The 19,819-nt window shown below is 44.8% G+C and overlaps 3 protein-coding genes across 3 annotated transcripts; all 3 read right to left on the bottom strand.

The window, feature by feature from the left end:
• Nucleotides 1-746: 746 nt before the first annotated feature.
• LOC103983500 (UDP-glycosyltransferase 73D1-like) lies at nt 747-3,276 on the bottom strand. The gene is made up of 3 exons (XM_065101834.1): nt 3,172-3,276; nt 1,013-1,450; nt 747-881 (listed from the first exon to the last, which is right to left on the bottom strand). The coding sequence occupies exons 1-3, from the start codon at nt 3,274-3,276 to the stop codon at nt 747-749; spliced, it is 678 nt and encodes a 225-aa protein (XP_064957906.1).
• Nucleotides 3,277-5,581: 2,305 nt separating this feature from the next.
• On the bottom strand, nt 5,582-7,324 carry LOC135609190 (UDP-glycosyltransferase 73E1-like). Its single transcript, XM_065102287.1, has one exon. It carries the CDS (start codon nt 7,179-7,181, stop codon nt 5,700-5,702), a length of 1,482 nt encoding a protein of 493 aa, XP_064958359.1. The 5' UTR covers nt 7,182-7,324; the 3' UTR covers nt 5,582-5,699.
• Nucleotides 7,325-15,043: 7,719 nt separating this feature from the next.
• On the bottom strand, nt 15,044-16,838 carry LOC135610775 (UDP-glycosyltransferase 73E1-like). Its single transcript, XM_065105686.1, has one exon. The coding sequence runs from the start codon at nt 16,653-16,655 to the stop codon at nt 15,174-15,176; it is 1,482 nt and encodes a 493-aa protein (XP_064961758.1). The 5' UTR covers nt 16,656-16,838; the 3' UTR covers nt 15,044-15,173.
• Nucleotides 16,839-19,819: the final 2,981 nt, after the last annotated feature.

The following is a 19,819-nucleotide window of genomic DNA, read 5'->3' on the forward strand; positions in this document are numbered from 1 at the left end:
TTATCCAATACTCAACAGGTTATGTGATAAATTAGGAATAAAGAAAATATTATCAAAGTGTTTTACCTTCCCTTGATTTGTCTTCACCTTTGATAGAGGATATTCTGGTACCACCCAGTTGGCAGCCACCTTAGACCCCACGTGGCATCCTCAGCTAGAGTCATGCACACATCTCAAAGTAGTACAAAACGGTATAGCCTGACTAAAAAATGATTGTATCCCGAAGCGACACCACCCAGCTCAAAAGCAACGCAAAGCAGAATCCACGCCGCTTGAAATCGCATAAAGTGGCATCCGAAAGTGAGGAGACAACCCCGCACAACACGGGATCAGAACAAATGAACCATCCACCTAAAATATCGACGAACACTAACAACCTACATATAGTCGATCCCTATAAATGTATAAAAACTACTCTCGAGTAAGCGCCAAGGAAAATGTATAAAATATCGATGAAAACTCTCCATGATAACTTCTTATAATCCGTCGTGACCAATCCTCCCTTGAAAATAGGCCTGCAATTTCTTTAGCTCTAGTGACAATGACTTGACCTCCTTTATAACCCAAAGGAAGGGCATGCCAGATGCCTCCAGCCCACACCCAATCTCCATTAGCTATGTTGTGCTGTGGCCGATGTTGCTGTCAAAGCCAACATAGACAATAGACCTCGGCTCCTTCTTGCCGAGGTAGCGTAGGACTCAACGTTTGTCCATGGATGCCTTGTTCCCTCTTGCGGCCTTTGTCCTCTAGATCCAAACCTTCTTCCCCTTCACCTCTCTAGTGTAGCACTCGATGTATGTTGCATCTAAGGTCTCAAATGTATTGATCACGAACCCGTCAGCAACCATCTTCGCCTCCCGAACCTCCTCGCGGAACTTTTCCTAGCCCGGCATGGTGAGCCAAGTTAATCTCGAGCCAGTGAAGCAACCCAGGCACGTCGAAAGGCTCGAATGGGTCATCAATCCGATCGTAGATCTTGTGTTGCAGGACCATATGTGAGCATAGAACGTACAAGCAGGAGGGGCCGTGGAAGAGGAGATATGGCAATCCGGAGCTCCTTCGCGAACTCCCTCATCCAAGGGTTGCAACAATCGGCGACCATGCACCCCGGGGCTTGCCGCTGGGCTTGAAGGTGTTGCTTAAGGGGTTGATGGAGAACGCTGGTGGCCGTGAAGAATGGTTGAAGCAATGACATAGAAGGCAGCAGGTCGACGTTCTCGCACCCCTCGGGGACCCCCACTTTGGTGCAAGGGAAAGGAGGTTCAACGAAGTCGGTCGGTAGGCCGACTCGTCTAGCATGGCTGATGACGGCATCGGTCCTGGCAGCATTGATAGGGGCGGTGATGAAGCTAACGATGGCGCCATGCTTGGCGAGGAGGATGGTCGTGTTGGCATGGGGCCATGGCCCAGCACCAGGAAGGGAACCAACACGAAGTGAGGCTTCGTTTTGCTGTCGTCGTTCATGTCAAAACTACAGAGCTTGATGCTCAATAAATAAAATTATTCTATAAAAAATTAATATCAAGATAGAAGTTAAGTATTATAAATTCAAAATAGTTTATTTTAAATAAATCTCTATAATTGAATATTAGAAGATCAAGAAGAGTTTACTTTCTTTCAAAATCTTTAGAGAGTTCCTTATTGTTTATTCTAAAGAATTTTAACAAAAATAAATTTTTTTATATTAACATATAATGTGATAAAGCATATTTCGTCACCACCCATGCGGCGACAATCAACGGTCACCTTGAAATCGACGTGGCGCATGCATGCTAAAATGGCACGTCGAACTTTGGTGCAACGATAGGTTGTACCCGTGTCGCTCGAGGTCATATGAGACGATGCCACCCCAACAAAACCATTCGAAGCGGTACAAGGCAATGTCACACAACGTGAAACCTTCCAAACCAGTCCACGTCGTGTGGAGCATATGGGCCGATTGCGGGGGGGGATCAACGACCATTAACAGATCCCGTACAACTGACCTCATGACAGGTATAAAGGTCATGCTAGTTATAGGTGCTTTGCAAGTCAATCACGTGAGTGATGGCATGTGGGACATACTATGTAGTGTTTTTATTCATTATTATTTATTAGTATTTTCTTATTTTATATTGTATATTGCATATATTGTAATGTCAATGGATCAGTGCAATGAAAATCAAATCGAGATCACAATAATAAGATTGATTTACTTTTAAATAAATACCCTAGAGAGACATCGTGATAACCGGATAGACTAGTGTGCTGTATACCCATCCATATGATTGAGGTGACTGGTCTCATAGTTGTGGAGACACTAGGGATACAATGCATGTACTCATTGGAGAATGAGTTCACTGATTGATCTACTTATAGAATGTTGAATGGTTGATGATACTTCATTGTCAAACAGCGATTCCATGGTCTTCATTGTGTACTTGGTCCTTAGATTTGAGACACCAAGGATGTCCTATATAAGTATTCCACTATTTGATATCGGACTTATAGTTCGCGAAGTTTCAAATCTAGCATAACTGATCATCGGGAGTATCCTATGTGTTATTGCTTAAACAAATCCTTAGCCATAGTTGAGTTAAGAGATGAGTTCTCTGGGAGAATCTGATTATATCGAGACTCGAGTATATTTCGTATGGGTCTGATAACACCATACATAATATATGATTTCTGGGATATTAGATAGATGAAGAACTATAAATACACGATAACTGAGGATATATATATGTCCAATGGATTGGATTCCCTATATCATTTGGGGATTACGACGTAGTGGCATAGTATATTTGTAGTTGATGAGTTGTGTGAATTATTATAAAGATAATAATTCACTAAGTCAGAAGGAGTTCTGACAGGTACGACTCATGGCCAGTTCGATATTGGGCATAGAGGGTCACACACATATGGTAGGTGTTATGATGAGTAGAGGTTCGAATATGAGATATTTGCCCGAGCCCCTATTTTATTGGATATCCAATAAGCTCCTGAATTATTAGATCCTATAGATAAGATCTAATAAGAGCCAATGCAAGATTCTTAGGTAGAGATCCACTAATCCAAGATGTTTGGATAATTAGATAGAGATCCAGTACCCAATATGGTAGGATCCATTAAGATTAAGTGGTAGGAACCTCTATAAATATGAGGGTCCAAAAGATAGCATAGGCTAGTCACCTCTTGACTACCCCTCCTATTCTCCTCCCTCTCCTCTCTTCCTCGTTCAACAGCCCCAATTGAGGGCGTGTGGACAACAAGAAGGGCCAGCCCCTTCTTGATCATGTGGTCAGAGGAAGATCATTCAGTAATTTGAGGATCGTTTTCACCATATCTACCATGTGAATTATCACTAGAGAGGAGGGTAGTTGACCTCATTTATCTATTCCTATAGATCTAGGATATTTTAGGGATATACAATCTCCCTATGTAATAAATCTCACTTATATTTGATCGTTTTCACCATATCTACCATGTGAATTATCACTAGAGAGGAGGGTAGTTGACCTCATTTATCTATTCCTATAGATCTAGGATTTTTTAGGGATATACAATCTCCCTATGTAATAAATCTTACTTGATATTTGCGGTTTCGGTTTTGTGTTTTATTAAGCACATCAATTTTCACACGACGATGAGATACACTTTTTTTAGAAATATGTGTTTTTTAGTTTATGTTTTTCACTGCATATGTGATGCTCTAATCAGGTTTCCCAATAGGCTGACTCTCTGGTCAACGCTAGGGGTTGATCTCTGAGCACTCAAACATACTAAAACTCACCTCAACACCATCATACTAACTTAAGCTTTGGAGGAGTCGAATCAGTATTTCCCCTTCTGTATTTCTCCTTCCGACTTTAGCCTATATGCTGGAACCCAATAAGAAAGGAAAAGTAACTCCCAGCTCAACCTTAGATCAGCTTGATAGATAGCAAGCTAACCAAACTTGACACCGATCCTCCCCAGTCAGGAAGCCACGCGGACGACCTAGCACATTCCGATCAGACGTAGTAGTGGTGACAACTTGTCACAACGTGAAGTTGCATAACAGAATCTAATTAAAATCTTAATATATTTTAATTAATTAATTTAAAATCATAAAATCTAACAACCTACGGAGTAGTGGTCCAACTTTGACTCTCCTCCCTACCTAATACTATAACTACAAAGCCTCACATGTTTCACGATAAATAATTTATCTATACGTGACATAGTTTACATTCTCTATTCTCTACCCACAAAGGTGCCAAATTTGATGCTTTATACTGATCTCAAAAACATATAAAAGGTATGCTTCAAATATGTCGAGTTAGAGATTTCATAATATAATGTCGGCAACAAATTATTCCCCTCCAATCCAATCCATCTTTATCTCTCCGTCTTAGCCACGTCGCCATCAATCATATCGCGGCTCGAGATTGATTCCAACCGTTGCAATTTCACCCAAATTATTACGACAAAAAGGGAAAAAATGATGGAATAAATCTTTTTTCTATTCACATGATCGATCACATCACAGCATTCCAAAATTACACGATGTTTCTCTTTCTAAAAGCGTATGTTTGGGGGTCGGATTTGAATTGGCATCGATTCTAATTGAATCAAAGATACAGGAGGAGTAGGATGCGATTTGAGTTGATGCGACGAGAGCAGCAAACTAATTGTTGGTAGGAAAAGATTTAGAGGGGATTGAGAGTTGGCTTGGCTGTGAAAGCGTGCCATCGTGGCTCGTTTCTTGAATGGGAAAGGATGTGGATGAGCATTGAAGAAACGAGTCATGTAGTTAGCATGTCCATGGAAGTTGGCGATCCTTGTTTTCCTAGCTTCCATCGTTTAGGACCGGGACACTTTTGTCTTCTGCTACAGCGGAGTTCTTCGTTATGTGTCATTAACCAAAAAGAAGATTATGATAGGAAAGCGTGCAGAGCCGAGATCGCTTACGGCTCAGCCCAAGATTTAGCCAACAGTGCAGCCACGATTACATTATAGAATTCAAAGGAGAATATTCTATCGATACTATATAATGTTTCCTTGGGTCAAGCCCATCATCCAAACTCTTATTTTTTCAACTTGAATTGTCAGATACTCCATCTGACCTTATTGTTTACATAAGTCAATCACTAGTAGATGCCTACGCTACTCGCTTGCCCAAGTCAGATATGTTACATAGACTGATCTATATCGAGTCATGCTAATCCAAACATCATCGATAACATGGGTGGTTTCGCCAATGAGCTTCATTGGGTGTGGATAAGAAGAAAAAAAAAATTCTATTATTTGAAAATATATTCCCAATGAGGTCGGTCGAGTGTCACATCGTATTACTTTCTATGAGAATGTTAACATGTCTTATCCTAAACTGTTTAAGAAGTTATCGACCCTAACCTTCATCTTAAAAGAAATTGGAAGGTTATAACACGTATGAAGTTTTACTGCACTAACGGTGACATATATTATTATGGTTTTGATTTTACCACAATAACAGATGGAATTTTGTGATTTAAAGATCTCAAGAATTCTTTTCTTCGATGGAAATATATATATTTTGAAATATAAAACGTTCATCGATTAACCAAACTCGTAAGTCAAATTTTACGATAAGCAGAAGGATTATTTGTTTGAACTTAATAAAAAGACATATCGATCTCAACATAGAACCCTTATTTTTAGTTGGCACGAAAACAGGACACATGCGAATAGCTTCTTCCTCATCCTTGTGCTTGATCATGGTGCGATGCATAATGGATCAACTGTGTCACGTTGGCATAAGATGAGCCTCCTACTTCCATTGCCTCCTTGGCCTTCCTCCCCAGCTCTCTTGCTCTCTCCCGTCTCTCTTCTCCTTTCTCGCCTCCGTCCATCAGTCTCAAGACCGCCTTCTCTATCTCTTCTGCGCCTACGTGGGCGTCGGGCACCGTCACGCCCACCGCCACTCCGGTTCGCAGAACGTCCACGATCAGCCTCTCATTAATGTACTGGTCGCTGCTGAAGTGAGGCCATGTCGCCATCGGCACGCCCTCCGACACCGCCTCCACCACCGAGTTCCATCCGCAGTGTGTCACGAATCCTCCGACCGCCGGGTGCGACAAGATCGCCGCCTGAGGCGCCCATCCCTTGATGATAAGTCCCTTGTCACCGACCCTCTCCTGGAAGACGCCGCAAGACAGCCACTTCTCCACCTCAGGGGACGACGCATCGACCTCCTTGATCACCCAAAGGAAGGCCTGGCCGGATGCTTCCAGCCCACGCCCTATCTCCAGTACCTGAGCCGGGCTGTGGCGGACGATGCTGCCGAAGCTGACATAGACGACAGACCTCGGGGCCTTCTCGTCGAGCCAGAGAAGGATTCGATGTTTGTCCACGGACGCCTTGTTCCCTCTCGCGGCCTTGTCGTCCGGATCCTGGTTCGACAGCGACAGTGGCCCGATCGTCCAAACCTTCTTCCCCTTCGCCTCTCTGCTGTAGCACTGGACGTATGTGGCCTCCAAGGCTTCAAACGTGTTGATCACGAACCCATCCGCGGCCGTCTCCGCCTCCCAGACCTCCTCGCGGAACTTTTCCCACCCCGGCATGGTGATGAACCACGCCGTCTGGGCCATGCTGATCTCGAGCCGGTGAGGCAAGCCGGGCACGTCAAAAGGCTCGAACGGGTCACCGATCTGCTCGTAGATCTTGTGCCGTAGGATCATGCGTGCGCACAGCATATTCAAGCAGGAGGGGCCGTGGAAGAGGAGATATGGCATCCGGAGCTCCTTGGCAACTCCCTTCGTCCAAGGATTACATGAGTCAGCGATCATGCACGTCGGGGGTTGCCGCTGGGCTCGAAGGTGCTGCGTAAGGGGGTGACGGAGAAGGCCGGTAGCGTCGTGAAACTGTTTCAACAATTCATAAGAAGGCAGCAGGTCGATTCTCTCGCATCCTTCGGGAAGTCCAGCTTCGGCGCAAGGGAAGGTAAGCTCAACGAACTCGACCGCGATGCCGGCTCGCCTGACGCGACGGACGACGGCCTCGGTCCTGGCAACGTTGACGGGGGTGGTGATGATGCTGACGCGGGCACCTCGCTCGGCGAGGAGGACGGCCATGTCGGCCATGGGGATCATGTGCCCCTGCGCCAGGAAGGGAACCAATACGAAGTGAGGCCTCGTCTTGCTTTCGCCATTACCGGTGGTTGGCGCAAGGTGGTGTTGCATGACGAGAAGTAGAGAGTGTTGAATTTGAGAGGAAGAACAGAGTTGAATTTGATAGGAAGAACAGAGGAAGAGTAGGATAAACTTAAATCTTCTATATTTCTCTCAATTTTTTTTTTAAATTTCAGAAACTCTATGTATTTTATGACCTAACATATGGGGTTTATATAGTCCCCGAAGATACATTACATTAATTATATTCAAAATAAATTAATTTTTTTTAAGAATCAATAACTAATTTGATTTGTCCTTTCATAGACATTTAATGGTGCAATGAACATTTCTTTTGATGAAATTAATCTCTTTATGATATTTATAATAAGTTTAATTCTAACATTCTCTCCCCTTAAACTTGTTTCATCTAACATGCGAAGTTTCTTTCGAAGTTATTAAAATATTTTAAATTTAAGAGATTTTGTAAGTATATCGATCACTTGTTCACCTGTCTTGATATAATGTAGCTCCACTTATTTATTTTTGATATGATCTCTTATAAAATAAATCTTGTGTCGATATACTTTGATCTTTCATGGTAGACTATATTTTTGGTTAAGACAATAGCTGATTTGTTTTTAACATAAATCTTAGTTAACAACTCCTATGACATATAAAGTTCTTAGAGTAATCTTCTTAGTTATATTGCTTGGCAAACACTAGAAGAAGCTGCTATGTAATGATCTATTACTTTTTTGAAGACCAAGTAATAAAATATATTTTTTTAATCATCGTAGCTTCCAACCTAATCACTATCACTATATCCAATAAGCTCCAACCTTTAAGATGATGAATAAAATATTCTATACTCAATTGTTCCTTTAATATATCATAAAATTCTTTTAACGATATTTAAATGAGATGTCCTAGGAGCTTCCATATATCTACTTATTAAACCAACTCTAAATAGTTTATCGGGTTGAGTGCATGTCAAATATCTTAAACATCTAATTAAACTTTTATAATAAGTTGGATTAATATATTTACCTTCACCTTTCTTAGTCAACTTGGTACCATATTCAATAAGGGTATATGTAGGATGACAATCTTATGTAGAAAACTTCTTTAGAACCTCCTATGCATAATTTTCTTATGAAATAAAATAAGTCATTAACCCTAAGTTGATTATCTCAAATTTCTTCTTCATCGAGTGCTTAAAATCTTTAATCATAAAAAGCTATTATTGCTTGTAAATATTAAATCATCTACATGTATACAAATAAGATATCTTCAAGAGAGTTAGATTTCATACAGAGAGCATGTTCATGTGGATATTTAGAAAAATCATTTTGAATAAAATAAGTGATGAGGATAGTAATTATGATAAGACTCGGTTGACGTCAGATGATGCCTCACGCAACAGCACCTGGTCAATGCAGACCGGAACGTCGACCGAGGCGCATTAACATCCTGCCAAAGCTCAATTCTTCACGCCACGCCAACACAAAGTCAAACGCTACTAGCTTGCCCCTGTAAGCGGGCATCTCAGGAAGCAGTAAGCTTCCCTATAAATACCCTCTCGTTCATCAGAGAGGGGAGAGGAGAAACAGACACACAAAAATACTTCTTCATCTGAAACCCCCTCCACATCTGCTAACTTGATCGTCGGAGGGGTCGGGCCGAGCGCCTCGGCCCGTCCTTTGTGCAGGTGCGAAGCCGAAGGACCCCTCCGGACGCGCAGGCGAGGAGTTCCTGCCCGGAGGAGACGGCTACACCGTCCCAATCGGACACCGCACCCGACCGCCTCAGTAGGCTCGAGGAACGCCCCAGGGAGGTCCCCATCGTCCGGACCCGAACCGAGCTGCGTCGGCTCCGAGGCCACGGCTCAAAGTTGGTTTACAGTAACAGATTGGCGCTAGAAGGAGGGCTCGGAATGTCAGGTGACCACCCGAGCGGCTCAGATGAGCCCACGGCTGAGAGGTCACACCCGACCGAAGCCTCGGGGGAACCTCCCCCACACGGAGACCATCGTGACGAACACCCCGCCACGACCTCCGAACGATATTGGCAAATATTCAATGACCCGGGCTTGCCGTCGCCCGACGACGCCCCAGCCGACTCAACGCCCGTGTCGTCCAAGGCCTTTCAGGACCTCGCTCTTCAAGTCCGAGCCCTGATGGAAATGGTGCAAACCATTATCCCGCTCATTTCTCATCCGGTGAACCCGCCTGCGATCGAACCACTGCGACAATGCAAGGTGCTCGTTCGGGCCCACATGACGCTTCCGGAGCCCCCCACTTCGCCTCGGATTCGACCGACCCCACTCGGGATCCAGTGATGGTAAACCCGAGCAGTCGCCCGGAACCCCAGGCACTCTCTTTGGACTCCTTGCGAGCCCAGTTGCGCTTCGTCAGCCAGCGACTCGACGAGGTGCAGAAAGAGGTTCGCATGTCCAAGGGAGAGCTCGGGGAGGACGCACACCAAGGGTCTCCCTTCACGCCCGAGATACGGGATCTGACAGTCCCCTCAGACTTCCAACTCCCCTCTCTGGACGCTTACGATGGCTCCACCGACCCGACGGACCACGTAGCCGCTTTTTGCGCCCAAATGGCGCTATACGGAACCTCTGATGCCCTGATGTGTAGAGCGTTTCTAACCACTCTTAGAGGGTCGGCCCACGGGTGGTATGGCGGCTTGAAAACCAGAACGATTGCTTCCTTCGACCAGCTCGCCAATGACTTCGAGCTCCACTTCATAGTCTATGCACGGCCAAGGCCCTCCGCGACACTGCTCCTCGGACTCAAATAAAGGGAGGACGAGCCCCTCTCACATTTTGTGGATCGCTTTGTCACGCAAATTCGGGGTTTACCGGACACTCACCCTTCTCTATTGGTGCAGGCATTTCTAATAGGCCTGCAACCTTCCAGATTCCTTTGGTCCCTCGTGGAGCGACTCCCACCACGATGCCAGAGATGCTCCAACGGGCTAACCAGTGCATCGTGGCGAAGGCCTGGGCGGACGTAAGGAGAAGGGACGACTTTCGGCAGCAGGCTCCATAGAAGGGGTCAAGCACCCGCGACGACTATCCGATGTAGTCCTCGTGAAAAGAAATTTAGGCCCTGCCTCAGTCTCTTCCGAGCGAAGGTTCAGTATCTACCTGACTACCTCCCGGCTCGCGGTTAACCTCGGCCTAAAACCTTCTGAATCTACACGGCTCGGCCGAAGTCTGCTGAGTCCACCTCAGCATGGCTTGCCCGCCTGAGCCGTGTCCCTCGGCCGTAGACCGCCGAGCCCCCCTCAGGGCGGCCTGTTGCCCGAGACCACGCCTGCGCGGTTTGCCCGCCTGCGTCATGCTACTCGGTCGCATGAGGCTAGAGAGACCACGCCTGCGTGGTCTACCCGCCCGCGTGGTCTACCCGCCTGCGTTATGCTACTCGATCGCATGAGGCCAGAGAGACCACGTCTGTGCGGTCTGCCCGCCTGCGTCGTGCTACTCGGTCGCATGATGCCCGAGACCACACCTGCGTGGCCAGCCCGCCTGCGTCGTGCTCCTCGGCTCCATGACCCGAGACACGCCTGCGCGGCCAGCCCACCTGCATCGTGCTCCTTGGCTCCTCAGCCCCATGACCCGAGACACGCCTGCGCGACCAGCCCGCCTGCGTCGTGCTCCTCGGCTCCATGCTCTCCGAGACACACCTACGCAGCCAACCCGCCTGCGTCGTGCTCCTCAACTCCTCGACTCCATGACCCGAGACACACCTGCGCGGCCAGCCCGCCTGCGTCGTGCTTCTCGGCTCCTCGGCCCCATGACCCGAGACATGCCTGCGCGGTCAGCCCGCCTACGTCATGCTCCTCGGCTCCATGCTCCCCGAGACACACCTGCGCGGCCAGCCCGCCTGCGTCGTGCTCCTCGGCTCCATGACCTGAGACACGCCTGCGTGGCCAGCCCGCCTACGTCGTGCTCCTCGGCTCCATGCTCCCCGAGACACACCTGCGTGGCCAGCCCGCCTGCGTCATGCTCCTCGGCTCCATGACCCGAGACACGCCTACGCGGCCAGCCCACCTGCGTCGTGCTCCTCGGCTCCATGACCCAAGACACACCTGCGCGGCCAGCCCGCCTGCGTCGTGCTCCTTGGCTCAATGCCCCAAGATACACCTGCGCGGCCAGCCCGCTTGCGTCGTACTCCTCGGCTCAATGCCCCGAGATACACCTGCGCGGCCAGCCCGCTTGCGTCGTGCTCCTTGGCTCCATGCCTCGAGACACACCTGCGTGGCCAGCCCGCCTGCGTCGTGCTCCTTGGCTCCATGCTCCCCGAGACACACCTGCGCGGCCAGCCTGCCTGCGTCGTGCTCCTTGGCTCCTCGGCCCCATGACCCGAGACACGCCTGCGCGGCCAGCCCGCCTGCGTCGTGCTCTTCGGCTCCATGCTCTATGAGACACACCTACGCAGCCAACCCGCCTGCGTCGTGCTCCTCAACTCCTCGGCTCCATGACCCGAGATACACCTGCGCGGCCAGCCCGCCTGCGTCGTGCTCCTCGGCTCCTCGACCCCATGACCCGAGACACACCTGCGCGGCCAGCCCGCCTGCGTCGTGCTCCTCGGCTCCATGCTCTCCGAGACACACCTACGCAGCCAACTCGCCTGCGTCGTGCTCCTCAACTCCTCGGCTCCATGAACCGAGACACACCTGCGCGGCCAGCCCACTTGCGTCGTGCTCCTCGGCTCCTCGGCCCCATGACCCGAGACATGCCTACGCGGCCAGCCCGCCTGCGTCGTGCTCCTCGGCTCCTCGGTTCCATGCTCTCCGAGACACACCTATGCGGCCAGCCCATCTGCCTCGTGCTCCTCGGCTCCATGCTCCCCGAGACCGCGTCTGCGCGTCCAGCCCACCTGAAAGCTGAACCCATGCCTCAGACTCCCGTTACAATGACCGACGCATAGCTTCTTTCCGGGGGGGAATATGATGAGGATAGTAATTATGATAAGACTCGGCTGACGTCAGATGACGCCTCACGCAACAGCACCTGGTCAATGCAGACCGGAACGCCGACCGAGGCACATTAACATCCTACCAAAGCTCAATTCTTCATGTCACGCCAATACAAAGTCAGACGCTACCAGCCTGCCCCCTGCAAGCGGGCAGCTCAGGAAGCAGTAAGCTTCCCTATAAATACCCTCTCGTTCATCAAAGAGGGGAGAGGAGAAACAGACACACAAAAACACTTATTCATCTGAAACCCCCTCCATATTTGCTAACTTGATCGTCGGAGGGGTGGGGCCGAGCGCCTCGGCCCGTCCTTTGTGTAGGTGCGAAGCCGAAGGACCCCTCCGGACGCGCAGGCGAGGAGTTCCTGCCCGGAGGAGACGGCTACACTGTCTCGATTGGACACCGCACCCGACCGCCTCAGCAGGCTTGAGGAACACCCTAGGGAGGTCCCCGTCGTCCGGACCCAAACCGAGCCGCATCGGCCCCGAGGCCACGGCTCAAAGTTGGTTCCCACAACAATAAGCATATATCTAAGAATTCTCTACTCGTGGGGCTTGTTTAAGTCTATAAAAAGCTCTCTTTAACTTATATACTTTATCTTCTTATTTATGAATAATAAAACCATGGGATCGTGGAATATATATCTCTTCTTCAAGAATTTCATTAAGAAATACTAATTTGACATCCATTTGTAAAATTTTTCATTTCAATTGAACTGCTAAGGAGATAAGTAATCTTACAATATCCAGTTGAACAACTGGTGTAAATACTTCTTCACAGTCAATCTTATATTATTGTTTGCATCCCTTTGCAACTAATTGGGTCTTGTATTTCTTCACCTCGCCTTTTGTATTTCTTTTTGTTTTGAAGATCCACTTAACACCGATCGCTTGATGGTTTTCAGGAAGTGTAGTAAGGTCCCATGTATTATTTTTGTTAATGACATGAATTTCTTCGTTCATAGCTTGTCACCATTTTTCTTCTCTATAAGCTTCTTCGAAGGTTAATGGATCATATCATGCAAAAAGATAAAATAAAAAAAAATTCATCATTGTTAATATCAATCTTTTGAGTCACATCATATAACTCTTGAATCGGTCTTATCCTTCTTATAATCAGACTTCTTGAATCATGTAACCTAGCAGATCTAGGTGATGATTCCGGCAAAGCCACTTCAGTGCTTGCTTGTATTATATCATCCTCTTCTGAAGCTATAGGTTTCTTATGCTGCTCATCGCTTTGCCAATTCCAAATCTGTTACTCATCAAACTTAACATCTCTTGACATCACAACTTTATTTGTGATAACTTAACAAAATGCATTTATGATTTTTATCCTTCAGTTAAAATTCTCAAATAATCAACTCTTAGTTTCTGTAAGCTCAATGCTTTGTAACATTATCAATTCGCTTTGTCGGAAACCTATTAACCAAATAAACTGCACAAGTCAAAATATTTCTCAAAAATTCTTTAAGAATTTTTCTTTCCTTTAACATGCATCAGACCATATTAAGGAGAATCCTATTTTTTCTTTCTAATACAACATTTTGTTGAGATGTATATAACATGATGAATTGATGTAGAATTCTATTATTTCTATAAAAATTTTCAAATTCATTTGACATATATATTCACCACCCTTATCCATTCTTAAATATTTAATATTACAATCACTTTGTCTTTTGATCAAATCTTTAAATTATTTAAATTTGCTTTAAAAAAATTTCTTTTCTTTTAACATGTAAACCCAAGTTTTGCCACCATGATCATCAGTAAAGGTAAGAAAATACCTGCTTCTCTAAGTGATACTGGGCTGATAGGGCCACAAACATCTGAGTGCACCAAATCAAGCCGATGTTATGCTCTTTTTGTCCTTCTGACATTCAAAGACTTTCTTTTTTACTTGCCCATGACACATACTTCATATAATTATAATGGGCAATCAATTCTTAGCATTCCTATCACTATATTATACATACGTAGAAGTTTCAAAGCCTCAAAATTTAAGTGAGTATATTTAAGATATCGTAATGTAGGAATATCCTCAATATCAGTTTTAAAATAATTTGACCGATCAAAAATATAAAAATGTAGAGGAAATATTCTATTCTTTGCCATTTTCATATATGATATTAATGTTTTATTCTTAATTGAGAGAGCTATATCTTTTATCTCAATTTAATAACTTTTTTTAATTAATTACCCAAGCTTAGATTATTATTTTTTATTACATGAACATAATAAGTATTTGAAATACATAATTCTTTGCCATTATTAAGTTCGTGAAGAATTTTACTTTTACCTCTTACAAATCACCAAATGTAATATTTCCAAAATAACTTGTATCTATTTTTGAAAATAATTTTTTTAATGCCATACATGTGATTTAAGACTCCAGTATCTAAATACCATGTCATAGATTGATAATCTTTTAATTATTATATGTCATCAGTAAAATTTGATTTTCATTCTTTCTTTTCTCAACAAAATTTATCTTATCATCTATTAGAATTATAATAACATTCATAGGAGTAAATATAGCATTATATTTCAGATCTTTTACGATTTTTGCTATGTCCATGACCTCGTCCACATCCTTGACCTCTTTGTTGGGTATGGAAAAGAAAAAAAAAACTTTCTATTATTCAAAAATATATTCCGAATGAGGTCGGTCGATTGTGCATTGTATTACTTTCTATTATTTGAAAATGTCAACATGTTTTATTTAAGAAGTTATTGATCCTAACCTTCATCTTAAAAGAAATTGAAAGGTTACAAGGCGTATCAAGTTTTATAGCACTAACGGTGACATATATTATTGTGGTTTTGATTTCAACACAATAATAAATGAAATTTTGTGATTTGAAGATTTCAAGAATTCTTTTCTTCGATGGAAATATATATATATATTTGAAATATAAAACACTCATCGATTAACCAAACTCGTAAATCAAATTTGACGATAAGCATAAGTATTATTTGTTAGAATCTTCTAAAAAGACATATCGATTTCAAAATAGAACGCTTATTTTTAGTTGGCACGAAAACAGGACACATGCGAATAGCTTCTTCCTCATCCTCGTGCTTGATCATGGTGCGATGCATAATGGATCAACTGTTTCACGTTGGCATAAGATGAGCCTCCTACTTCCATTGCCTCTTTGGCCTTCCTCCCCAGCTCTCTTGCTCTCTCCCGTCTCCCTTCTCCTTTCTCGCCTCCGTCCATCAGTCTCGAGATCGCCTTCTCTATCTCTTCTGCGCCTACGTGGGCGTCGGGCACCGTCACGCCCACCGCCACTCCGGTTCGCTGAACGTCCACGATCAGTCTCTCATTAATGTACTGGTCGCTGCTGAAGTGAGGCCATGTCGCCATCGGCACGCCCTCCGACACCGCCTCCACCACCGAGTTCCATCCGCAGTGTGTCACGAATCCTCCGATCGCCGGGTGCGACAAGATCGCCGCCTGAGGCGCCCATCCCTTGATGATAAGTCCCTTGTCACCGACCCTCTCCTGGAAGCCGCCGCCCGACAGCCACTTCTCCACCTCAGGGGACGACGCATCGACCTCCTTGATCACCCAAAGGAAGGCCTGGCCGGATGCTTCCAGCCCACGCCCTATCTCCAGTACCTGAGCCGGGCTGTGGCGGACGATGCTGCCGAAGCTGACATAGACGACAGACCTCGGGGCCTTCTCATCGAGCCAGAGAAGAATTCGTTGTTTGTCCACGGACGCCTTGTTCCCTCTCGCGGCCTTGTCGTCCGGATCCTGGTTCGACAGCGACAGTGGCCCGATCGTCCAAACCTTCTTCCCCTTCGCCTCTCTGCTGTAGCACTGGACGTATGTGGCCTCCAAGGCTTCAAACGTGTTGATCACGAACCCATCCGCGGCCGTCTCCGCCTCCCAGACCTCCTCGCGGAACTTTTCCCACCCCAGCATGGTGATGAACCACGCCATCTGGGCCATGCTGATCTCGAGCCGGTGAGGCAAGCCGGGCACGTCAAAAGGCTCGAACGGGTCACCGATCTGCTCGTAGATCTTGTGCCGTAGGATCATGCGTGCGCACAGCATATTCAAGCAGGAGGGGCCGTGGAAGAGGAGATATGGCATCCGGAGCTCCTCGGCAACTCCCTTCGTCCAAGGATTACATGAGTCAGCGATCATGCACGTCGGGGGTTGCCGCTGGGCTCGAAGGTGCTGCGTAAGGGGGTGACGGAGAAGGCCGGTGGCGTCGTGAAACTGTTTTATCAATTCATAAGAAGGCAGCAGGTCGATTCTCTCGCACCCTTCGGGAAGTCCCGCTTCGGCGCAAGGGAAGGTAAGCTCGACGAACTCGACCGCGATGCCGGCTCGCCTGACGCGACGGACGACGGCCTCGGTCCTGGCAACGTTGACGGGGGTGGTGATGAAGCTGACGCGGGCGCCTCGCTCGGCGAGGAGGACGGCCATGTCGGCCATGGGGATCATGTGCCCCTGCGCCAGGAAGGGAACCAACACGAAGTGAGGCCTCGTCTTGCTTTCGCCATTACTGGCGGTCGGCGCGTGGTGGTGTTGCATGACGAGAACTAGAGAGCCCTGATGCGACTCAGAGCTGACATACACACCCGCATATGTAGACTGAGATGCGTTGACGACCGAGTGAGTGGCGGTCCTTGGCAAACAGTGAACAGTAAACGACGGCCAAGCAAATCAACTGAGGAGAGGGTTGAGAATAAGTTATGCGGAGCGAGAGGATCCCGGAGGCCACCGTGTTTGACGTTGCAATCTTACAGCCAGATCGTGGGTTGACGGACCTGCCTTCTTTGTTGCCATGATCGCCACGGCGATGTCGATCTCAAGGACACTCACCGCATCAAGGGTTTGTCCCAGTCTCAATACCGCAACAACGTCAATTGTTTAGACGAGAACAGACCAACAGTTTTCTTGGATCTCTGGCTTTCTCCTTTCTATAACTCGTGAAGCTGTAGCTTCTTTCACGAGGGAACCTTTGACTGAGCACAAACAAGACAGATTGCTAGAAGATCTCTAATGTCTTATTCTATTCGCAAGTCGTCTCCATCGATATCTAAGTAAATTTCTAAATGGAAACGGCATACTATGGGTGAAGTCACAGTATATGAGACGTACAACAATTTCATTAATATATGTGAAAATAAAATTTAAAGAAATGGTGCACCAGCAAAGAACGGAATAGATGACAACATTTTCATTAATATTGGTCTTCTCCCATTGAGCTTTCTCAGGGGCTAAATAATTTTAAAAATAATATTTATGATAATAATTATATTAATTATCCTATGTAAAAAAATAAAAATATGTATATTAGTAATATGAGATATCTCCTTAGTGTGTCTTTCTTCTTTATCTCATCCATATCAATAATTGTAAAAATAACAATTATTGTAATAATTATATTAACTATTCTATTCTATCTAAAAAACCAAAAAAATTATTATGTGAGATTTAAATAATAAAATTAGCTGAAGATTACGATAACATAATAAAACATTGGAAAAAGTTTTTCTTTTCATTTTGTTCTAATCTTTGACCAATTAAATGAAAATTAAAAATGATAATAATTTTCACCATAAATATTTGTGTAATCTATATAATAACAATAGGAGAGGATCCAAACCATGGATTTCAAATGCTTGATTGCTAGTGATCACCATAGATTGAATGGGTCAACATAGATAAATTGTATTATGCAATAGCCAATGGATCAATTGCCTTTGGCTCCTGAAACAATGTCTTCAGGCCATTTGAGATGGGTCATATAATAATCTCTCCTTCATGTGCATAGCTTAATACAAATGGATACCAAAATCTTTTTTTATATTTGAAGATAATGCTCATTGTGTATCGATTGTGATTCTTGTAGCCACAGTTTGTTTTATTGTGATATGTGGACAACTATGTGGGCGTCATCATGTACATCTTTTTCTATGCTTGATTGATTAATCTTCCTTAATCTAAGGCCAAATAAATTCAAGCTTGCATATGTGCTTCCATCACACAAAAATTACCAATCTTCTGACTCAAACAGGGAAATCTTCTAAATTGATGCAGCAATGACGTCGACATCAAATTGATTAATATGATTGATACCATCGAAAACGATATTAAATTGATTAATATGCTTGATATGATGGGCATCGATGATAACTGAATTAATCTGATTCAATTCAATGATTGTTTGGTCGTTGAAGGCTGCTTGAACACTCGTCGTAGGATCAACATACATAAAGAATAATATCATATAGATTTTTTTTTAATGGGAAGTGCTCAACTCAATTGATACGTTACTACGTATTTAAGATTTTTATATTTTATAATAAATCTCACTTGATACATATGGTTTCCATTTTGTATTTTGTTATGCACACCAATTTTTACACGATGATGAGATATATTTTTTAAAAAAATTATGTGATTTTTATTTTTTATTCTTCCGCTACGCATATGATATTTTGATCAAGTTTTTCAATAGTACGATCCTGGTCAATGCTAAGGGGTTGGTCTCTGAGCACTCAAAGATACTAAAACTCACTCTAACATCAACATACTAATTTAAGCTTCGAAGAAGTTGAATCTAGATTTTCCCTTCCGATTTTGGTCTGTGTAGGAACCCAACAAAAAAGGTAAAGCAACTCCCAGCTCAACATCAGATCGGCTTGACAAACAATGTCCCAACCCAACTTTGACGTCGACCTTCTCCGATCGGAAAGTCACACGGATGGCCTTACATATTCCGATCGAATCGAGCCGTACTGATAACTCGATCACGACGTTAAGTTATACAACATAATCTAATTAAAACCTTAATATATTTTAATTAATTAATTTAATATCATAAAATCTAACCATCGAGGAGTAGTCCAATTACGATAGCCAGCTGACTGCGGCCCAGAAGAATATCGATGTCGTCGTATTTTCAATAAAAAGAAATTAATTACTTACTGAACCTATTACAAATATTCCCGGTGTCAGAGAATGCTCACACACCTTCATGAATAATTATATTTAGTTGATCTTGTAAAATTGGTCAATGAACCAATCGATTGTATTCTCTAAACACATAGCTAATGGATTAGACATCAAAAACTTTAATAAAAAAAATTAAATTATTGTCTCAAGGGGTTAATTGTCCTCTGCAAGAATCCTTAGCCACTCCTACCTCTACCATCTAACATACTGCCCATTTCTGAAAATGCTCTTATCTAAATCCCAAATGTAGCCTCGATAATAAGCCATAAGTTAATGACAACAGATCAATAAAATAAAAAATTATGAGATAAAGGCGATGCTTTGGTTTATCATATTTTCTTATTATGAGCAGATGCATCGTATGTAATGATGCTTTGATTGCATCGTACACAGATGCATTCTTATCCTACGCGAACACAGTATGAATGGAGAAACACTTGGATCGTGTTAGACTCATCGTATGCATGGACGTATCCTAAATCCTATCCGACGCCGTCGTCTCGCTTCTATCGTACCCGATGCAGGTGGTCTCCAGAAATGAGCAGGGCAGGAGACAGATTCCTGGCACAGCCAATTGATAAGGTGAAATGGGCCTCATAGGCCAAGGAGTTAGCATTGGGTCAATGGCTGTTGCCTGTTTGTGACTTGTCCCACCAAAAGAATGCCGAGTCGAATTGGAGAGGTTCAGCAGTCTGACCCCAGACAGCGTTCGGTAAGATGCACCAAGGCTGAAC

Source organism: Musa acuminata, chromosome BXJ2-4, assembly GCF_036884655.1.
Source record: "Musa acuminata AAA Group cultivar baxijiao chromosome BXJ2-4, Cavendish_Baxijiao_AAA, whole genome shotgun sequence".
Taxonomy (NCBI): Eukaryota; Viridiplantae; Streptophyta; class Magnoliopsida; order Zingiberales; family Musaceae; genus Musa; species Musa acuminata.

What these genes read in the sequence shown, in the direction of transcription:
- LOC135610775 (XM_065105686.1), bottom strand. Translation starts at nt 16,655, where the DNA reads ATGCAACACCACCACGCGCCGACCGCCAGTAATGGCGAAAGCAAGACG.
- LOC135609190 (XM_065102287.1), bottom strand. Translation starts at nt 7,181, where the DNA reads ATGCAACACCACCTTGCGCCAACCACCGGTAATGGCGAAAGCAAGACG.
- LOC103983500 (XM_065101834.1), bottom strand. Translation starts at nt 3,276, where the DNA reads ATGATCAAGAAGGGGCTGGCCCTTCTTGTTGTCCACACGCCCTCAATT. An exon ending in ATAGGAGGGGTAGTCAAGAG is followed by an intron (nt 1,451 to 3,171) that starts GTGACTAGCCTA and finishes GAACGACGACAG; the next exon opens with CAAAACGAAGCCTCACTTCG. An exon ending in TTCCACGGCCCCTCCTGCTT is followed by an intron (nt 882 to 1,012) that starts GTACGTTCTATG and finishes ATGCCGGGCTAG; the next exon opens with GAAAAGTTCCGCGAGGAGGT.